This window comes from Microcaecilia unicolor, chromosome 10 (genome assembly GCF_901765095.1).
Source record: "Microcaecilia unicolor chromosome 10, aMicUni1.1, whole genome shotgun sequence".
In the NCBI taxonomy this organism is placed as follows: domain Eukaryota; kingdom Metazoa; phylum Chordata; class Amphibia; order Gymnophiona; family Siphonopidae; genus Microcaecilia; species Microcaecilia unicolor.
In genome coordinates, this window is record NC_044040.1 from 125,046,224 (window position 1) to 125,061,466 (window position 15,243).

Below are 15,243 nucleotides of genomic sequence, written 5' to 3' on the forward strand. Positions count from 1 at the left end.
ACTTTTTTCTATCTATACTTCTTCCCTTGGTGCTCTGATCACATCCCATGGTTTTCAGTATCACCTTTATGCCGATGACTCCTAGATCTACCTCTCCACACCCGAAATCTCAGCAAGAATCCAGGCCCAAGTATCAGCCTGCCTGTCTGACATTGCTGCCTGGATGTCTCACTGCCATCTGAAACTAAACATGACCAAGACTGAGCTTCTTGTCTTTCCCCCTAAACCAACCTCTCCTCTTCCCCCATTCTCTATCTATGTGAATAACACTCTCATCTTTCCTGTCTCATCAGTTCATAACCTTGAGGTCATCTTTAACTCCTCTTTCTTTCTCTGCACATATCCAACAGACTGCTAAAACCTGTAATTTCTTTCTCTATAATATCACCAAAATGTGTCCTTTCCTTTCTGAGCACACTACCAAAACCCTTATCCACATTCATATCACCTCTCTCTTAGGACTATTACAACTTGCTTCTCACAGATCTCCTACAAATCCATCTTTCTCCCCTTCAATCTGTTCAAAATCCTGCTGCACGACTTACATTCCACCAGTGTTGCTATGCTCATATTAGCCCTCTCCTCAAGTCACTTCACTGGCTCCCTATCTGTTTCCGCATACAGTTCAAACGCCTCTTATTGACTTACAAAAGCATTCACTCTGCAGCTCCTCAGGTACCTCTCCACTCTAAAAGCCTAGATTGAAGGCTAAAAGCCCACCTTTTTGATGCTGCTAACTCCTAACCCCTATTCACTTGTATATTTTATCTTTCCCCCTTATTAATTCCCTTATCTGTCCTGTTTCTCTGTACTGATTAGATTGTAAGCTCTTTCGAGCAGGGTCATGTTCAAGTGTACAGTGCTGCATATGTCTAGTAGCACTACAGAAATGATAAGTAGTAGCAGTAGTAGTAGCAAGAAGGGAGAAGGTATAATTTTGAAGGGATATATGCAATTAAGAACCAAAATCTGTATGGTTGCCATGATGTAGAAAAGGATACAGTATACTTCTCAATATGTTTCAAAAACTGGTACCACCATTCCAAGTTTGAACTGACTGTGGGGACCATCACAGGAGCTAATCATACTGCTGAACGGTAGTGAAACAGCAGTATGTGGGTAAGGGGCAGGGGTTTGGGAGGGTTGGGAGCGATTGGATGCAGTGGATGAATATAAGAAACTTAAGTAAACCCTGAGTTTATAGTGAATTCTTAACATTCAATCACACACAATTCTGAGCCACTTTTAATTTCAGTATTTATCATGTATAAACAAAGTTCCTGTAATGACAGTTTTTATAACTATAAATCTAGGTGAGAAAACACAAGCATACAGCAGGGATACATACTGTTTCTGCACCAAGTGTCTGCAAACCAGTGTAAGTTCTGTCCAACTGCAGAAAAACAACAAATGGACAAAAATCAGTTTCAACTGCAATGGGAGAAGCAAAGAACACCACAGTGCATATGTGTCTTACAGTTGATATATTGTACATGTGGAATGAAATTAATAGCTGCAGTTGCTACACTGAAAAGAATGTCTGCAAAAGATGTAAAATTTCTATATATACCCATGAGAAACCACTCATCTGATACAAATTTTAATAAGGCACTATTTGATTAAATGATTTAGGTGTGACAATACCTAGATTGTCACTAGTTGTACAACACTTTGATAAGATAATGGTTGCTGGCGAAATGGACTCCGAAGTAGCAAGTGGAAACATGCTAGGTAGCTTTGGCCCTCCCAACTTATCTTGATCAGTGATCGAAACTAATGATTAGCATTCTACTGGAACTGTATGTAGACAGAAAAGTACAAGAAGCGGCTGTCAGCTGAATGTATTTGGAGAAGTGCTTAGAGATAGTACCTATGTACAGCCTTTGTATTTCTTCCATGACAAAAGCTCATAGTCTGTATTTTCCAGCTTGGTAAGTGCCTGAAAATAAATACTATTTTCTCATATCTATCTGTGTGGACTCCACTGCTTCTTCTTTCCATAACCATAAGACTGTGTGGAACATTCTATAGGGTTGGGGAAGAGCAGGTGAATTAATAAACAATTGGTAGCAGAGGATTTGGGTTTGAATTTAAAACGTGGAGTCTACTAATTTTCAGTTCTTCTAAATTTGTTAAACTGTCAACAGCTAGTTATTGGCCCACTGTTGACAAGAAAAATTAGTTTAACTGTTAACAGGTTGTTTATTGGCTCACTGTTAACAAGACAATTCGGTTTACCTGTTCTCAGCTTTTTATTTGGCTCTGCTGTGAACAAGAAAATTTGGGGCAATTATAGAAACTAGTTAATCTGCTAACACTCTTTTGGTTGGACCGGCTGTTAGCAAGAAAATATTTGAAGTTTAACTAAGGGAGCATAAGTTGATCTGTGATGACAGCAACTGAACCTCTTAAGGAATCTTTTGATAGCAATAATCCAGGGTTGGCAGCGAGACTCTTGGATAAGCCTCTTGGAACATAGCTTCCGGACTTGGTCGCTGGAGTGCCGGATACCCTCTCGGTACTGGTATCCTGTTCTTACTTGTGCTGGTTTGCATAGAACATTGGTAAGTACCGATTTCTTTTTGGTAGAAATGAAATACTTAGCTTAGAATGTCCACGCCCCTCGATATTGTGTTTAAATGCTTTCCATCACCACCACTGGAGGCCACGGCCCCACCCAAACCCCCACCTGAGTACAGTGCACCCGATCCTGCAGTTACCCTAAGAAAGCTGTTAAATCGTATGTGAGGAAAATGCATTACAGGTTAGCAAAGTGAAAAATTAAAAAAAGAACCTGAAGAACCTAACACTTCCCATCAAAATTCTTAAGTACCCAGTTTGAAGATTGATTATGCAGACACTAATTGGTGGATGGATTAGGTACAGTCCACCGCTCTTTGAATTTATCTGATTGTAATATTTGTTCTTTTTCTTGCCCCGAGCTTCAGATTATTCCCTTCCCTTTACACTTAGTGCATGATTTACAAAGGAACAACATTTTTGCTAAGGATTTTACTACTTTGTTTTCAGAATGTTAACTTTTTCCATGTACCTATGTGAGGTAATGATATAGCTAGACCAATGGCAGAACGTAAAGTTATACTCTTTTGGGGTTTTTTAAAACTTATTTCTATGCACATCTGGATTACTGATCAGCTGCAGAGATACAGAGTCTAGATGTAGCGTTTAAAAAAATATTTTTCCCTGCCTTTGGGATAGTTATCCCATAGTAATTTGTGCACATAAAAAGTACTTCTACTATTAGCACAATATTTTAGTAATTTATCATATGTACTTGTATATAATATCATGCTTATTCAAAGGTCATACATATAAAAAGTTCCTAATGTTGCCATGGGACTGACATTAAAAAAAAACCCCAAACAAGTATCACTATTTAAGATAAAGCAATGCTTTGCAATTAAGAATTTTTAATCATTGCAAATTGTGTTCTAATCATTATTTTTATGGAAAGGGAGCACAGCTTGAGCACTCAGTCCGACTGAATTTAAAAATCTGTTCAATTTTTTATGTTTGCAAACAGTGTCCTATATATATGTTTTCTGTTAACTGTTAGTTTTGGTTTTCTGTTGCCAGATTAGGGAAGAATTGTCGGCTAAGTCTTATGCTGCTATTGTCTAACATTGTCATTATATTTTGCTAAGGCTTACTGTGTGTATTTGTGATCTGTGAGTTTGAATATGGAGCTACTGAATTTCATGATTTGGGGAATGTAGTTGTCTTTGCATTTGTTATAGAAACTACAATACGGGGAAATTATTTAAGTTACAGTGAAGAAAGGTCTCTCAATAACTAAAGTGTTTGTCTGTTATGTAATTCTGTTCACACTAAAAATGAGGAAGTACTTGATGTGTCGCAGCATTAAAAAAAAAAAGAAGAATTTATATTCTACTAGTAAAAAAAGGCCCGTTTCTGACACAAATGAAACGGGCGCTAGCAAGGTGTGCTTCTGAGTGTGTATGTTTGAGAGAGTGTGTGTGAGAGTGACTGTGTGAGAGAGCGAGAGACAGAGTGAATGTGCGAGTGTGTGTGTGTTTGTCTGAGAATGAGAGTGTGTGTGTGAGAAAGACTGAGAATGTGTCCCCCCTCCCAGCTTCAGGGTGGTTGGCTCCCCTACCTCCAGCTGTCATGGTCGTGCCCCCCCCTTCCTTCCTGCCACCCACGTTCAGGTTCGTTCCCACCGTCCCTCCCTCCCTCCCTCTGCCACGATCAGGCAGGCTCCCGTCCTACCGTCGTTCATGCTGGCTCCCTGGCTCCGACGTTCAGGCTGGTTGGCTGGCTTGCGCGCTGTCTCCCTCCCTCCCACTCTCCGACGTTCAGGCTGGCTGTCTGCCTGCCTCCCTCGCACGTTGTTCCAGGTTCGCTCCGTGAATCGCTGTTACCCTGTGTCTTATTTATTTCGTTACAGTTTTTTGTGTCAAGACGCTCTGTTTATGTTTGTTGGTCTGCCTCCACGCCTGTGCCTTGTGTGCTTCGGCACTCGAGAGGCTGCTGCCTCCCTCCTTACCTCGCACGTTGTGGCTGGCTTTGTCCGTGAAACGGTGATACCGTTTTGGGGGGGGGGGGGGGTCGGGACGCTGGTTTTTTCGGGACGCTGGTTTTGTTTTTGTTGCTCCACCTCCGCGCCTGTGCCTTGTCCATTTCGCCCCTCGAGTGTCAGTGCTCCACCCTCGACATCATCACGTTGTGACGCGAGGGCGGGGCAGACACTCATGGGCACAATGGATATCTATGCCACCTCAAGTTTCCGGCTGAGGCTTCATTAGAACGTTGGAGGTGCGTTTTATATAGAGAGATGTTATGTATATGGCTAGCCCTATTCAGGAAGTTTGAAAATTTTTCTCTTAACTATAACGGAGAAAGCTTTCTTTTCCTGGCCAAACAAGAAAGCAGTTTCACTTTCAAGTTCCTGTTTCTTGCTTCCTGAAATAGATTGCCTGGGTTCTTTTGCTATAGATTTGCGTAAACTTTTCTATTTATGTTCAGGAACTGTAAAATACATTTCTATTTCACAACACTGGACTCTTATCGTTATAACAGATTCGGAATCCTGAACTCAATTACTAACACTAGTAATTAAGTGGAGGAGTGGCCTAGTGGTTAGGGTGGTGGACTTTGGTCCTGGGGAACTGAGTTCGATTCCCACTTCAGGCACAGGCAGATCCTTGCGACTCTAGGCAAGTCACTTAACCCTCCATTGCCCCATGTAAGCCGCATTGAGCCTGCCATGAGTGGGAAAGCGCGGGGTACAAATGTAACAAAAAAAAACAAAACAAAAAAAGACTATCTGCAATTTATATTCTGCGGTGCACTTCCAGTAGAACAGTGACCTTGCATTTTATATTTAAAATTACACTAATATTTTTGTTTTCTAGCTTGCATGGGACAGATCATTTTGAAGCGGCACATTTGTTGTCACGTACTTAATGTGTTTATTTCATCACTTTCATGATACAAATATATATCTGTGTTACTATATCAATGTTTCTAGGTAACTGCTAAGTTAGCCCTAAATTGCTTACCTTGTCTTCTCTTTCACTACATAAGAGATACATTGTTAGATTTGTTATTTGACAATTACTACTACTACTACTTAACATTAATTAATTGTTTTATACTGCCCCAGAACAAAAGACTATCTTTTTAGGATGCTTCAAAATAGTTTATATATAATTTTTCATGGTTGTTGTCAACAGCTGCCATGTTAAACTCTTACTTTTAGTATAAATGTTGAAACTGTGCTCCACCCTACTTGGTGCCATAACCATCTTTGTTATGCTAGCTATGCATCATTAGTTTTCTTACTACAAGTATGGAACTTTATTTTCATAATTTCCACTGTTTATATTTGTTATACTGGTGTAATTTTTATTTTTTCCCTAATTCGTTTTTCCATCAAGAAAATGTGCCTATCTACTGCATTAAAGAAGATTGTTTGTAATAACCCAATCATAAATATTTAAAAATTATGTTTTGAAATTTATGGAATACTACAATTGTGCAGCCCCTATAAGCTTTTTACAATTCAATTTTGAAACGTTTATATACACAGTACTAGCTACGTTTTAAATAATGAGAAAATCTGTTTGTAATGAGATAAGACAATCTGCAATTCGTAAGCTAAATGTAAGAATATTTGTTATGACTATTGATTTTTAGTCTATCCTACATATACTGCATGCAGTATTCCTGGTGCTACCCCTGACCACCCTTCCCTGAAACTTACTTAGTATATTAACACATCTCATATATTCTTCCTCAAATTTGTTTTTCCCCCCTGTTTTATATTACCTGAATTTGAACTCATTGTAAACAGTTAGAATATTATCCTTTTCTCTCTCTTTCTGTGTCTTTTCAATTTTGTTTTATATAAACAGGGTACACTCCCTGATTACTTGGTACACTATTTTTATCTATCATGCAAGTTATTAATTACCTTTCCTAGGACAAGTTTAAAACTTAATTTTCCTTAATTTCTACTGTTAGTAACTGGATACAAGACCACAGTTCCTGGATACACCTCAAGGACATTCGTGAAACCACATCTTTGAAACAACAGAACCAGAATCAGGAACCCCAGAGACAGAAATGAATCGTACCTATGTTATTGGAATAAATGCCACTAATACAGAACCTATGGCCCGCTTTAGGATCCTGACCATTGAACCCTCAAAGGCTAAACCTACAACCAGCCCCTTAATACCTGGAGTAGATCCTAAGAACCCCTTGGTGCCTAAAAGCCTCTAAAGAAACTAAAGTCCCAATACAAATTCTAAATATCATTGACCTCAGCAAAACGTTTGCCATACAGACAGGCTACAGTGACCTAAATCTGTGGTTAGGTTGGGTACAATATAATACCAAAGGTTTAAACGTCATTGACTGTTATGTATGTGCTTCTGCCCACCCGGAACCATTAGTCGTCCCTTTTCCTTTGAATTTTATTAATGATTATAATAGAGCTGTGTGCATGTTAAAATTACTCCAAAGGTACCAAAACTAATGATCAATCCTGTCTATCCCTCAGTTTTTTATTTCCAGAGACACCCAAAAGGCAATGAGAAGGTACTCCCAAGATTCAAGCCACCTATATCAGGAACCAAATTAGAGACCTGCATCTGCAGAAAAGGGGTTACTAACCCCTATTGGGAGGGAAATCTCTCTTCATGCAACACCACCATCACCTCTAGTGGTAATCTGGATTTTTCTGATTTCACACGCTCTCAAGCAGACGTTTGTGGTATTGCGGGAATAGAATCCTATATCTGGCCCTACCCCGTAAATGGCAAGGACAATGTGCCCTAGTCCAATTAATAATCCCTATTGCTACTGCACCACAGCATGTTGACAAACCTACCCCCAGCCGTGGTAAGATCTGGGAAAAGAGGGAAATTCCCGGTTCATTTGATGAAGCAGTTTACTTAGACGCTATTAGTGTGCCAAAGGGGGGGGGGGCCTGATGAGTATAAGGCCCGTAACCAAATTGCTGTGGGATTTGAGTCTATATTCTGGTGGGTGACTATTAATGAAAATGTTGACTGGATTAATTATATTACTAGTTAAAAAAGGCCCGTTTCTGACACAAATGAAACGGGTGCTAGTAAGGTTTTCCTCGGAGTGTGTATATTTGAGAGTGTGTGTGTGAGAGTGACTCTGTGAGAGAGAGAGACTGAATCCACTCTAGTGGATCCTCTTCACTTCCATCCCGCCTTCTGTTGGTGTGCCTCAGGGTTCTGTATCGGACCCCTCCTTTTTTCCATCTATACCTCTTCCCTCGGTACCCTGATTTCATCCCATGGCTTTCAATACCATCTTTACACTGATGACTCTCAGATCTACATCTCCACCCCTGAAATCTCAACCTCGATCCAGGACCAAATTTCAGCCTGCTTGTCCGACATTGCTGCTTGGATGTCTCAACGCCATCTAAAGCTCAACATGACCAAAACTGAACTTCTCATTTTTCCCCCTAAACCCACCTCCCCTCTTCCCCCTTTCTCTATCTCTGTTAATGGCTCTCACATCCTCCCTGTCTCCTCGGCTCGTAACCTTGGAGTCATCTTTGATTCCTCTCTCTCCTTCTCTGCGCATATTCAACAGATTGCCAAAACCTGTCGTTTCTTTATCTAAATATTAGCAAAATTCGCCCCTTCCTTTCTGAATACACTGCCAGAACCCTTATCACCCGTAGAGAGGAAAAAAATTCAACAGGCTTTGCAGTGTCATGCGGTGGATTTAGCGTTTCTCCAAGAAATGCGTCTAACCTCCAGTGAACATGATAAATTCAAGCAGGGCTGGGTGGAGACAGTGGTTGGCGCTCCAGCCCAAAAAAAGAAGGCAGGTGTGTTGATTTTATTCAGAAAGGGACTACAGCTGACCATAAAATCGGTTAAGACGAGTGCAGTGGGTAGAAATTAGAAGATTGCAAACTGGCTAACAGATCATACAATGAAACCAGAAAAAAAACAAATGAATCTAACACCCTTCTGCTCAAGGCACAAATGGTGAATTCTCCAATAAACTAGACTACATCTCTGAAATACTAGGGTAATCTTGGACAATGATCTATGGCTTTCCTAACAAATACTATTGTAGTTCCTTTCTATCCTTTGGGTTGCTAATTTTAATTATTGTAAACTGCCTAGATCTGCCAGTTATAAATGGTGGTATAGCAAATTCTAATAAACTATAAAGATCGTATCACACTTATCTCTAAAAAAAATGCTTCTACAAGATACATATGATATGTTCAGCAAGACTATTATTTTCTTTGGAAGCTTTGAAAATAATAGTTGTATGATCATTACCAATACAGATTACTGCAACTTGCTCTTATCAGGGATCCAACATATAGAACTTCGACATTTGCAACTATTACAAAATACTGCAACACAACTCAAAGGGTGCAAGAAAATGGGCTCACGTAATTCCTTTACTTATAGAAGAGCATTGGTTTCCAGTTTGATACATAATTAAATTTAAAATATCAATTCTGGTACACAAAATTTATTGAACTAGGGATAATATTTAACCTAAGTCCAAAAACTTCCGAGACTTAGCTTTTAACTTAATTATATCATTCTGTTTGTCCAATTTTCTGTTCCAGAATAGTCATCTGATTATAGTCACCTGCTTAGATAAGGGGTTCTCAACCCAGTCCTCAGGGCACACCAAGCCAGTCAGGTTTTCAGGATACCCACAATGAATATGCATGAGATAGATATGCATAGAATGGAGGTAGTGCATGCAAATCTCTCTCGTGCATTACTCATTGTGGATAACTTGAAAACCTGGCTAAGTGTATCCCGAAGAGGGAGTTGAGAACCTCTGGCTTAGGTAAACCTTGCACAGTTGGTAAAATGACATTAACTAAACACAGTAGGGAAGATGCAGTTTGCACTATGGAGGGTCAGTCCAGATAACAGGTATAACCTTAATGTCTGTTGGAAATGTGCTTTGGATTTAGTTGTGCAGGGAGCCTTTTGATGGCTGTGGAGACTCCTGACTAGAATCTCATGGTGAAATATCCATCTAGAACTTAAATAAAGCATGTAAATGGTGGGTTGCTTGATCTTTGGAAAGAGAAAACACTGAAGTGTTCTTCTCCTAAAGAGACTGGCCTGTGACATATGGTAACCATGTGGCTGCAGAGACTAAAACACTGTTGTTTTGGGGGTTTTGTTTGTTTGTTTGGGGGGGGGGGGGGTAGTTTAATAAATGTTTTTTTCTAAAAAGAAGAAAATCTCAAGGGCACAAAAATAACCATTCTGACAAAAGGTGATACTAACATACTTCCAGTGCAATTATTATCCAGAACAACAAGAGACCCAGGATATGTTCAATTTATATTTATTGGGGGGGGGAGGGATGAAGACAGGCTGTTTCCTTTGGACTTCTAGCTCAATTCGAAGCAGTTTCTAATAAACCTACAGTGCCATAAGCCTTTATTTGCTAACAGTTTTCTATGCTTCTAAAAATTCATTTTCTGAAACTGGAAAGAGTGAAAGAAAACTATATGAAAATAACTTCTAATTAATAAAATCACTGGTTTGATGTAAAAACTATTCTCTAAAGACTACATTCAGATAGAGTGATTCTGATGGGTCATTTGATTTCTCGTATGTTTGCTAACATGGAATTTCTCCTAAGATATATCTTCCACAAGCTCAGGCACTGGAACAAACCACCCTCAGCTCTGTTTTAATACTGATTTGCATTACAAATACAAGAACTTCTGAAAAAAAAAAAAAAAAAAGATATGACAGATCCATTTAAGACCACTATCACAATACTGTATAATTTAAGAAGAAAGTGGAATTGCTCATCTATAATAGGGCTCTCAGTAGACAGCAGGATAAAACAAACACATTCATAGGTGATGTCACCAAAGTTTTGATGCAAATACCACTCACCCAGAGATCTGATAGGCCAAAAATGTCTTTTGAGCATGCAACCGAGTTCCTATACTCATTGCTGTCTCACAGCTCTCCAGTTTCATGTAAAGCTTAAAAGTAAACTCTACAAATTGGAGGGAGGGATTAGTGCATGTCCAAGGATATGCCTACAGAAAAAACAATTTCTCCATTGATAAGGGTAAAAAAAAAAAAAAATCAGTCACACATGTGAAACCTCCATGGTTGCATAATATGCTATTCTTGCTTGAAAATTCCTAGTTTTGAACCTTCTAGCATATCTTAATTGAATCCACTGTTCTTTTGGAACACATTGTCCAAGCAGTAAAGGGATGATAAAGCATGAACAATCAGATGGCCACACTGCAGATTTCATCCACTAGAACTGACCAAACAGACTAGCTTGGAAGAAGCCACTCATCTTACTTGAGCACTGGACAAGATGTGAAAGTAATGACCTGTTATATAGTTACAGCCCATTATGTATTATACCATCCAGTTCGACAGAATGCACTTAAACTGCTATACTCTTGTCAATTTAGATTGATCAAACAACTGTTTAGCAAACTTCTGATGTGGATGACTTCTTTTCAGGAAGTTATCCAGGCGCTGTCTGCAAGGTCCATTTCTCCTTCATGAAAAATATGGAATGTGGGGAGCACAATGAATTGGTTGATATGAAATGCTGAAACCACTTTTGTTAGGAACTCTGAAAACATTCGTAGTTACCTTATTGGGATAAAACTTGAGATAAGAACATAAGAATAGCAATACTGGGGTCAGACTGATGGTGCATCTAGCCCAGTATCCTATTTCCAACAGTGAAGTACCTGGCAGAATCCCAAATAAAAACAACAAAATATAAGTGAAAATAAGAATAACTATAATTCACAACAATTAATAAACAGAAAAGGGAGCAAGATGAATGTGACATATTGAAAAAAAAACCCTTTAAAAATGAATTAAAAAAAAAAAAAAAAAAAGGAAAGGAGCATGGAAGCATCAGATATGCACCAGAGGAAAGGCTATCAGATCTCCTACAGCAGTGTTTCCCAACTCCAGTCCTGGAATACCCCTTCCCAGTCAGGTTTTCAGGATATCCACAAAGAATATGCATGAAAGAGATTTGCATATAATGGAGGCAGTGTATACAAATCAAGTTAATGCATGAGATCAGGGCTCCTGTACCCACCCAGGCCCACCTGTAGCTACGCCACTGCAGTAATGAGTTAAAGAACATAACTATTTGGTAACTGAAAAAATATCTCCTCCTCTTCATTTAAGAATTACCATGTAACTTCATTGAGATTAGGGCTCTTCAGCTTGGGAAAGACAGCTGAGAGGGGATAAGATAGAACCAGACTTACAAATCACTGTCCTATAGCACACAGCTATTTCAAATCCTTGAGCCTACTACATGTAATCAATCACTTGCACCTATGAAACAAAACCTCTACTACAACCAAAAAACTCTTTCATACTTCTAATCTTAATTCCTCTTCAAAACGACTCTTGCAAATATAGAATATAAAACATTACAAACCCATCTCAAATACATAGAATAAATGTATGGAAAATAAAATAGAAATATAAGAAAAAATATGAAAAAGCAACTACTTAGCTGCAAGAGCAGGCACAGCGATGGCTAGATGGCTAGCCGACGGGTTACACGAGGCAACATGGCTTTACCAAACGAAAATCCTGCCAAACAAATCTTATTGACTTCTTTGACTGGGCGACCAAAGAACTGGATGAGGGATGTGCGCTAGATGTAATCTACTTGAACTTCAGCAAAGCCTTTGATACGGTCCCCCACAGAAGACTCGTGAATAAGCTGAAAGGGTTGAACTTAGGACCGATAGTGGTGAACTGAATAAGAAACTGGTTAACCGACAGGTGGCAGAGGGTAGTGGTAAATGGAATCCACTCGGAGGAAAGGAAGGTGAGCAGTGGAGTTCCTCAGGGGTCAGTGCTCGGGCCTATTCTGTTTAATATATTTGTGGGAGATATTGCTGAACAGTTGGAAGGAAAGGTGTGCCTTTTTGTGGATGACACACAAATAGCCAATAGAGTGGATACCCTAGAGGGAGTAGAAACAATGAGAAGGGATCTCCAAATGTTAGAAGAATGGTCGAGGGTCTGGCAATTAAAATTTAATGCAAAGAAGTGTAGAGTGATGCACTTGGGGTGCAGAAACCCAAAAGAGAGATATCAGATAGGAGGGGAGAGACTAGTAAGCTCGACTCAGGAGAGAGACCTTGGGGTGTTGGCGTCAGAGGATCTAAGGTGAAGCGACAAGGCGACGGCAGTGGGCAGAAGGATGCTAGGCTGCGTACAGAGTGGCATAACCAACAGTAGAAAGGAGGTGTTGATGCCCCTCTACAAGTCGTTGGTGAGGCCCCACTTGGAGTACTGTGTTCAGTTTTGGAGGCCGTATCTTGCTAAAGATGTAAAAAACTGGAAGCGGTGCAAAGAAAAGCTACAAAAATGGTATGGGATTTGCGTTGCAAACTGTACGAGGAGAGACTTGCTGACCTGAACATACATATACTGAACATATATATACTATATAAACTAAAAGACACTTTTTATTAGGCTAATATCCTTAATACTGTAGCAAGTTTTAAATTATTGAAAAACTCAAAACCACTAAGATGGAGTCAGCAGTCCAGCAGCGAGAGGGGTGCTATCCAGTCTTTTGCATTGAGTGTCATATATATGATTATCTCCCAGTTGGTGAGATGTCATATGTGTGTGCCCGATGCAAAGAGCTCCTAGCTCTTAGAGAATGTGTCCATTCTCTTGAGGCTAGAGTAGCAGACTTGGTGGAGCTGAGGGAGACAGAGAGCTACATAGAGGAGACCTACAGGGATGTTGTAGAGAAGTCCCACCTCCAGTCTGGTAGCCCTTGTGCTTCCTTGGAGGAGGGAGGTCTCCTAGAAGGAGAGCATCACCCTGGTGAAATAGAAAGTACTCCTGTAGCCAGGACCTGCCCACCAGGGGATGTACTATCCTCTCGCACCGAGGATATGTCTCCAAGTGCTGCCCGGGAGGGAAAGGTTAGGACAGCCGTTGTAGTTGGTGATTCGATCATTAGGCGTATAGATAGCTGAATGGCTGGTGGACGTGAGGATTGCCTGGTGACTTGCCTGCCTGGTGCGAAGGTGGCGGACTTCACGCGTCACCTAGACAGGATTTTAGATAGTGCTGGGGAGGAGTCAGCTGTCTTGGTCCATGTGGGTACCAATGACATAGGAAAATGTGGGAGAGAGGTTCTGGAAGCCAAATTTAGGCTCTTAGGTAGAAAGCTCAAATCTGAAATGCTACCTGTTCCACGCGCAGGGCCCAAGAGACAGGCAGAGCTCCGCAGTCTCAATGCGTGGATGAGACGATGGTGCAGGGAGGAGGGTTTTAGATTTGTTAGGAACTAGGCAACATTCTGGGGAAGGGGGAGCCTATTCCGAAAGGATGGGCTCCACCTTAACCAGGGTGGGACCAGGCTGCTGGCATCCACATTTAAAAAAGAGATAGAGCAGCAGAAATGGGGGGAAGGCCGACAGTCACTCAAAAGCACATGGTTCGGGATAAGGTATCTTGCAAGAATACCTCACAAACAGGGAAGATAGGATTTCTGGATAGTGAGGTTGCACAACAGACCGTGGTGCCCTTAAATACAACTAAAGATCAGACAAAAGATGGCAAATCAAAAGTGCCAAGTACTAAGAATCAAGCAAATAGGAACAACAAACAAACTCTGAAATGTCTATATGCAAATGCTAGGAGTCTAAGAAATAAGATGGGAGAATTGGAATATATTGCACTAAATGAAAAATTGGATATAGGGCATTACTGAGACCTGGTGGAAGGAGGATAACCAGTGGGACACTGTCATACCGGGGTACAAAGTATATCATAGTGACAGGGTGGACCGGACTGGTGGAGGGATAGCACTGTATATTAACGAGAGCCTTGACTCAGATAGATTACAAATTCAGCAGGACACAAATCACACCTTTGAATCATTGTGGGTTAAAATTCCATGTATAAAAGGGAAAAGGCCGGTGATAGGAGTGTACTACCGTCTGCCTCGCCAGGATGAGCAGGTAGACGCACAAATGATAAAAGAAATCAGAGATGCAAACAAAATGGGCAATGTGATAATAATGGTGACTTCAATTATCCAAATACAGACTGGGTAAGTGTAACATCGGGACACGCTAGAGAGGTACAATTCCTTGATGAAATCAAGGACAGCTTTATGGAGCAGCTGGTGCAGGAGCCGACGAGAGAAGGAAAAATTCTAGACTTGGTCCTTAGTGGAGCGCATGATCTGGTGAGGGACGTTATGGTACTGGGGCCGCTTGATAACAGTGATCATAATACGATCAGTTTTGATATCAACCTTGAAGTAACTATACACAGTGTGAAGAGTAAGGGGCTGTCCTATCCTGGGTAGGCCACTAGATGGCGCTGTTCCCATAGAAATGGGGGGAAATGCCCAGGATGAGTCACTAGAGGGAGCCAGTAGGGGAATGTCCAGGTGAGGGTTGCTAGGACCAAGGAGAGTCCTGGGTTGGAAACAGGTGTAGGTGGTTAGGGGCTGGGTCCTGCCTGGAATTAGGGGGAAGAGCCTAAAGGGGTGGAGAAGCTAATTAACCACCTTATACCTGCCTGAGGGGTGAAAGAGAAGAGAGAAGCTAGAGACCTGGCAGCTGGAGGAAGAAGATCCCGTTGAAGGTGCTGGCTGAACTCTGTGGACTTTTGAAGCTCTCTGCTGAAAGCTGTATTACCCTCTGAGAAAGAAAAGTAA

At 40.7% G+C, this 15,243-nt stretch overlaps 1 protein-coding gene across 1 annotated transcript in view; it reads right to left on the bottom strand.

The window, feature by feature from the left end:
- Nucleotides 1–15,243, bottom strand: part of YEATS2 (YEATS domain containing 2) — a 1,439,149-nt gene that overhangs the window by 934,868 nt on the left and 489,038 nt on the right. The window contains 1 exon segment of the mRNA XM_030217135.1: nucleotides 1,349–1,393. Within this exon segment, the coding sequence (XP_030072995.1) occupies nucleotides 1,349–1,393 (45 nt within the window).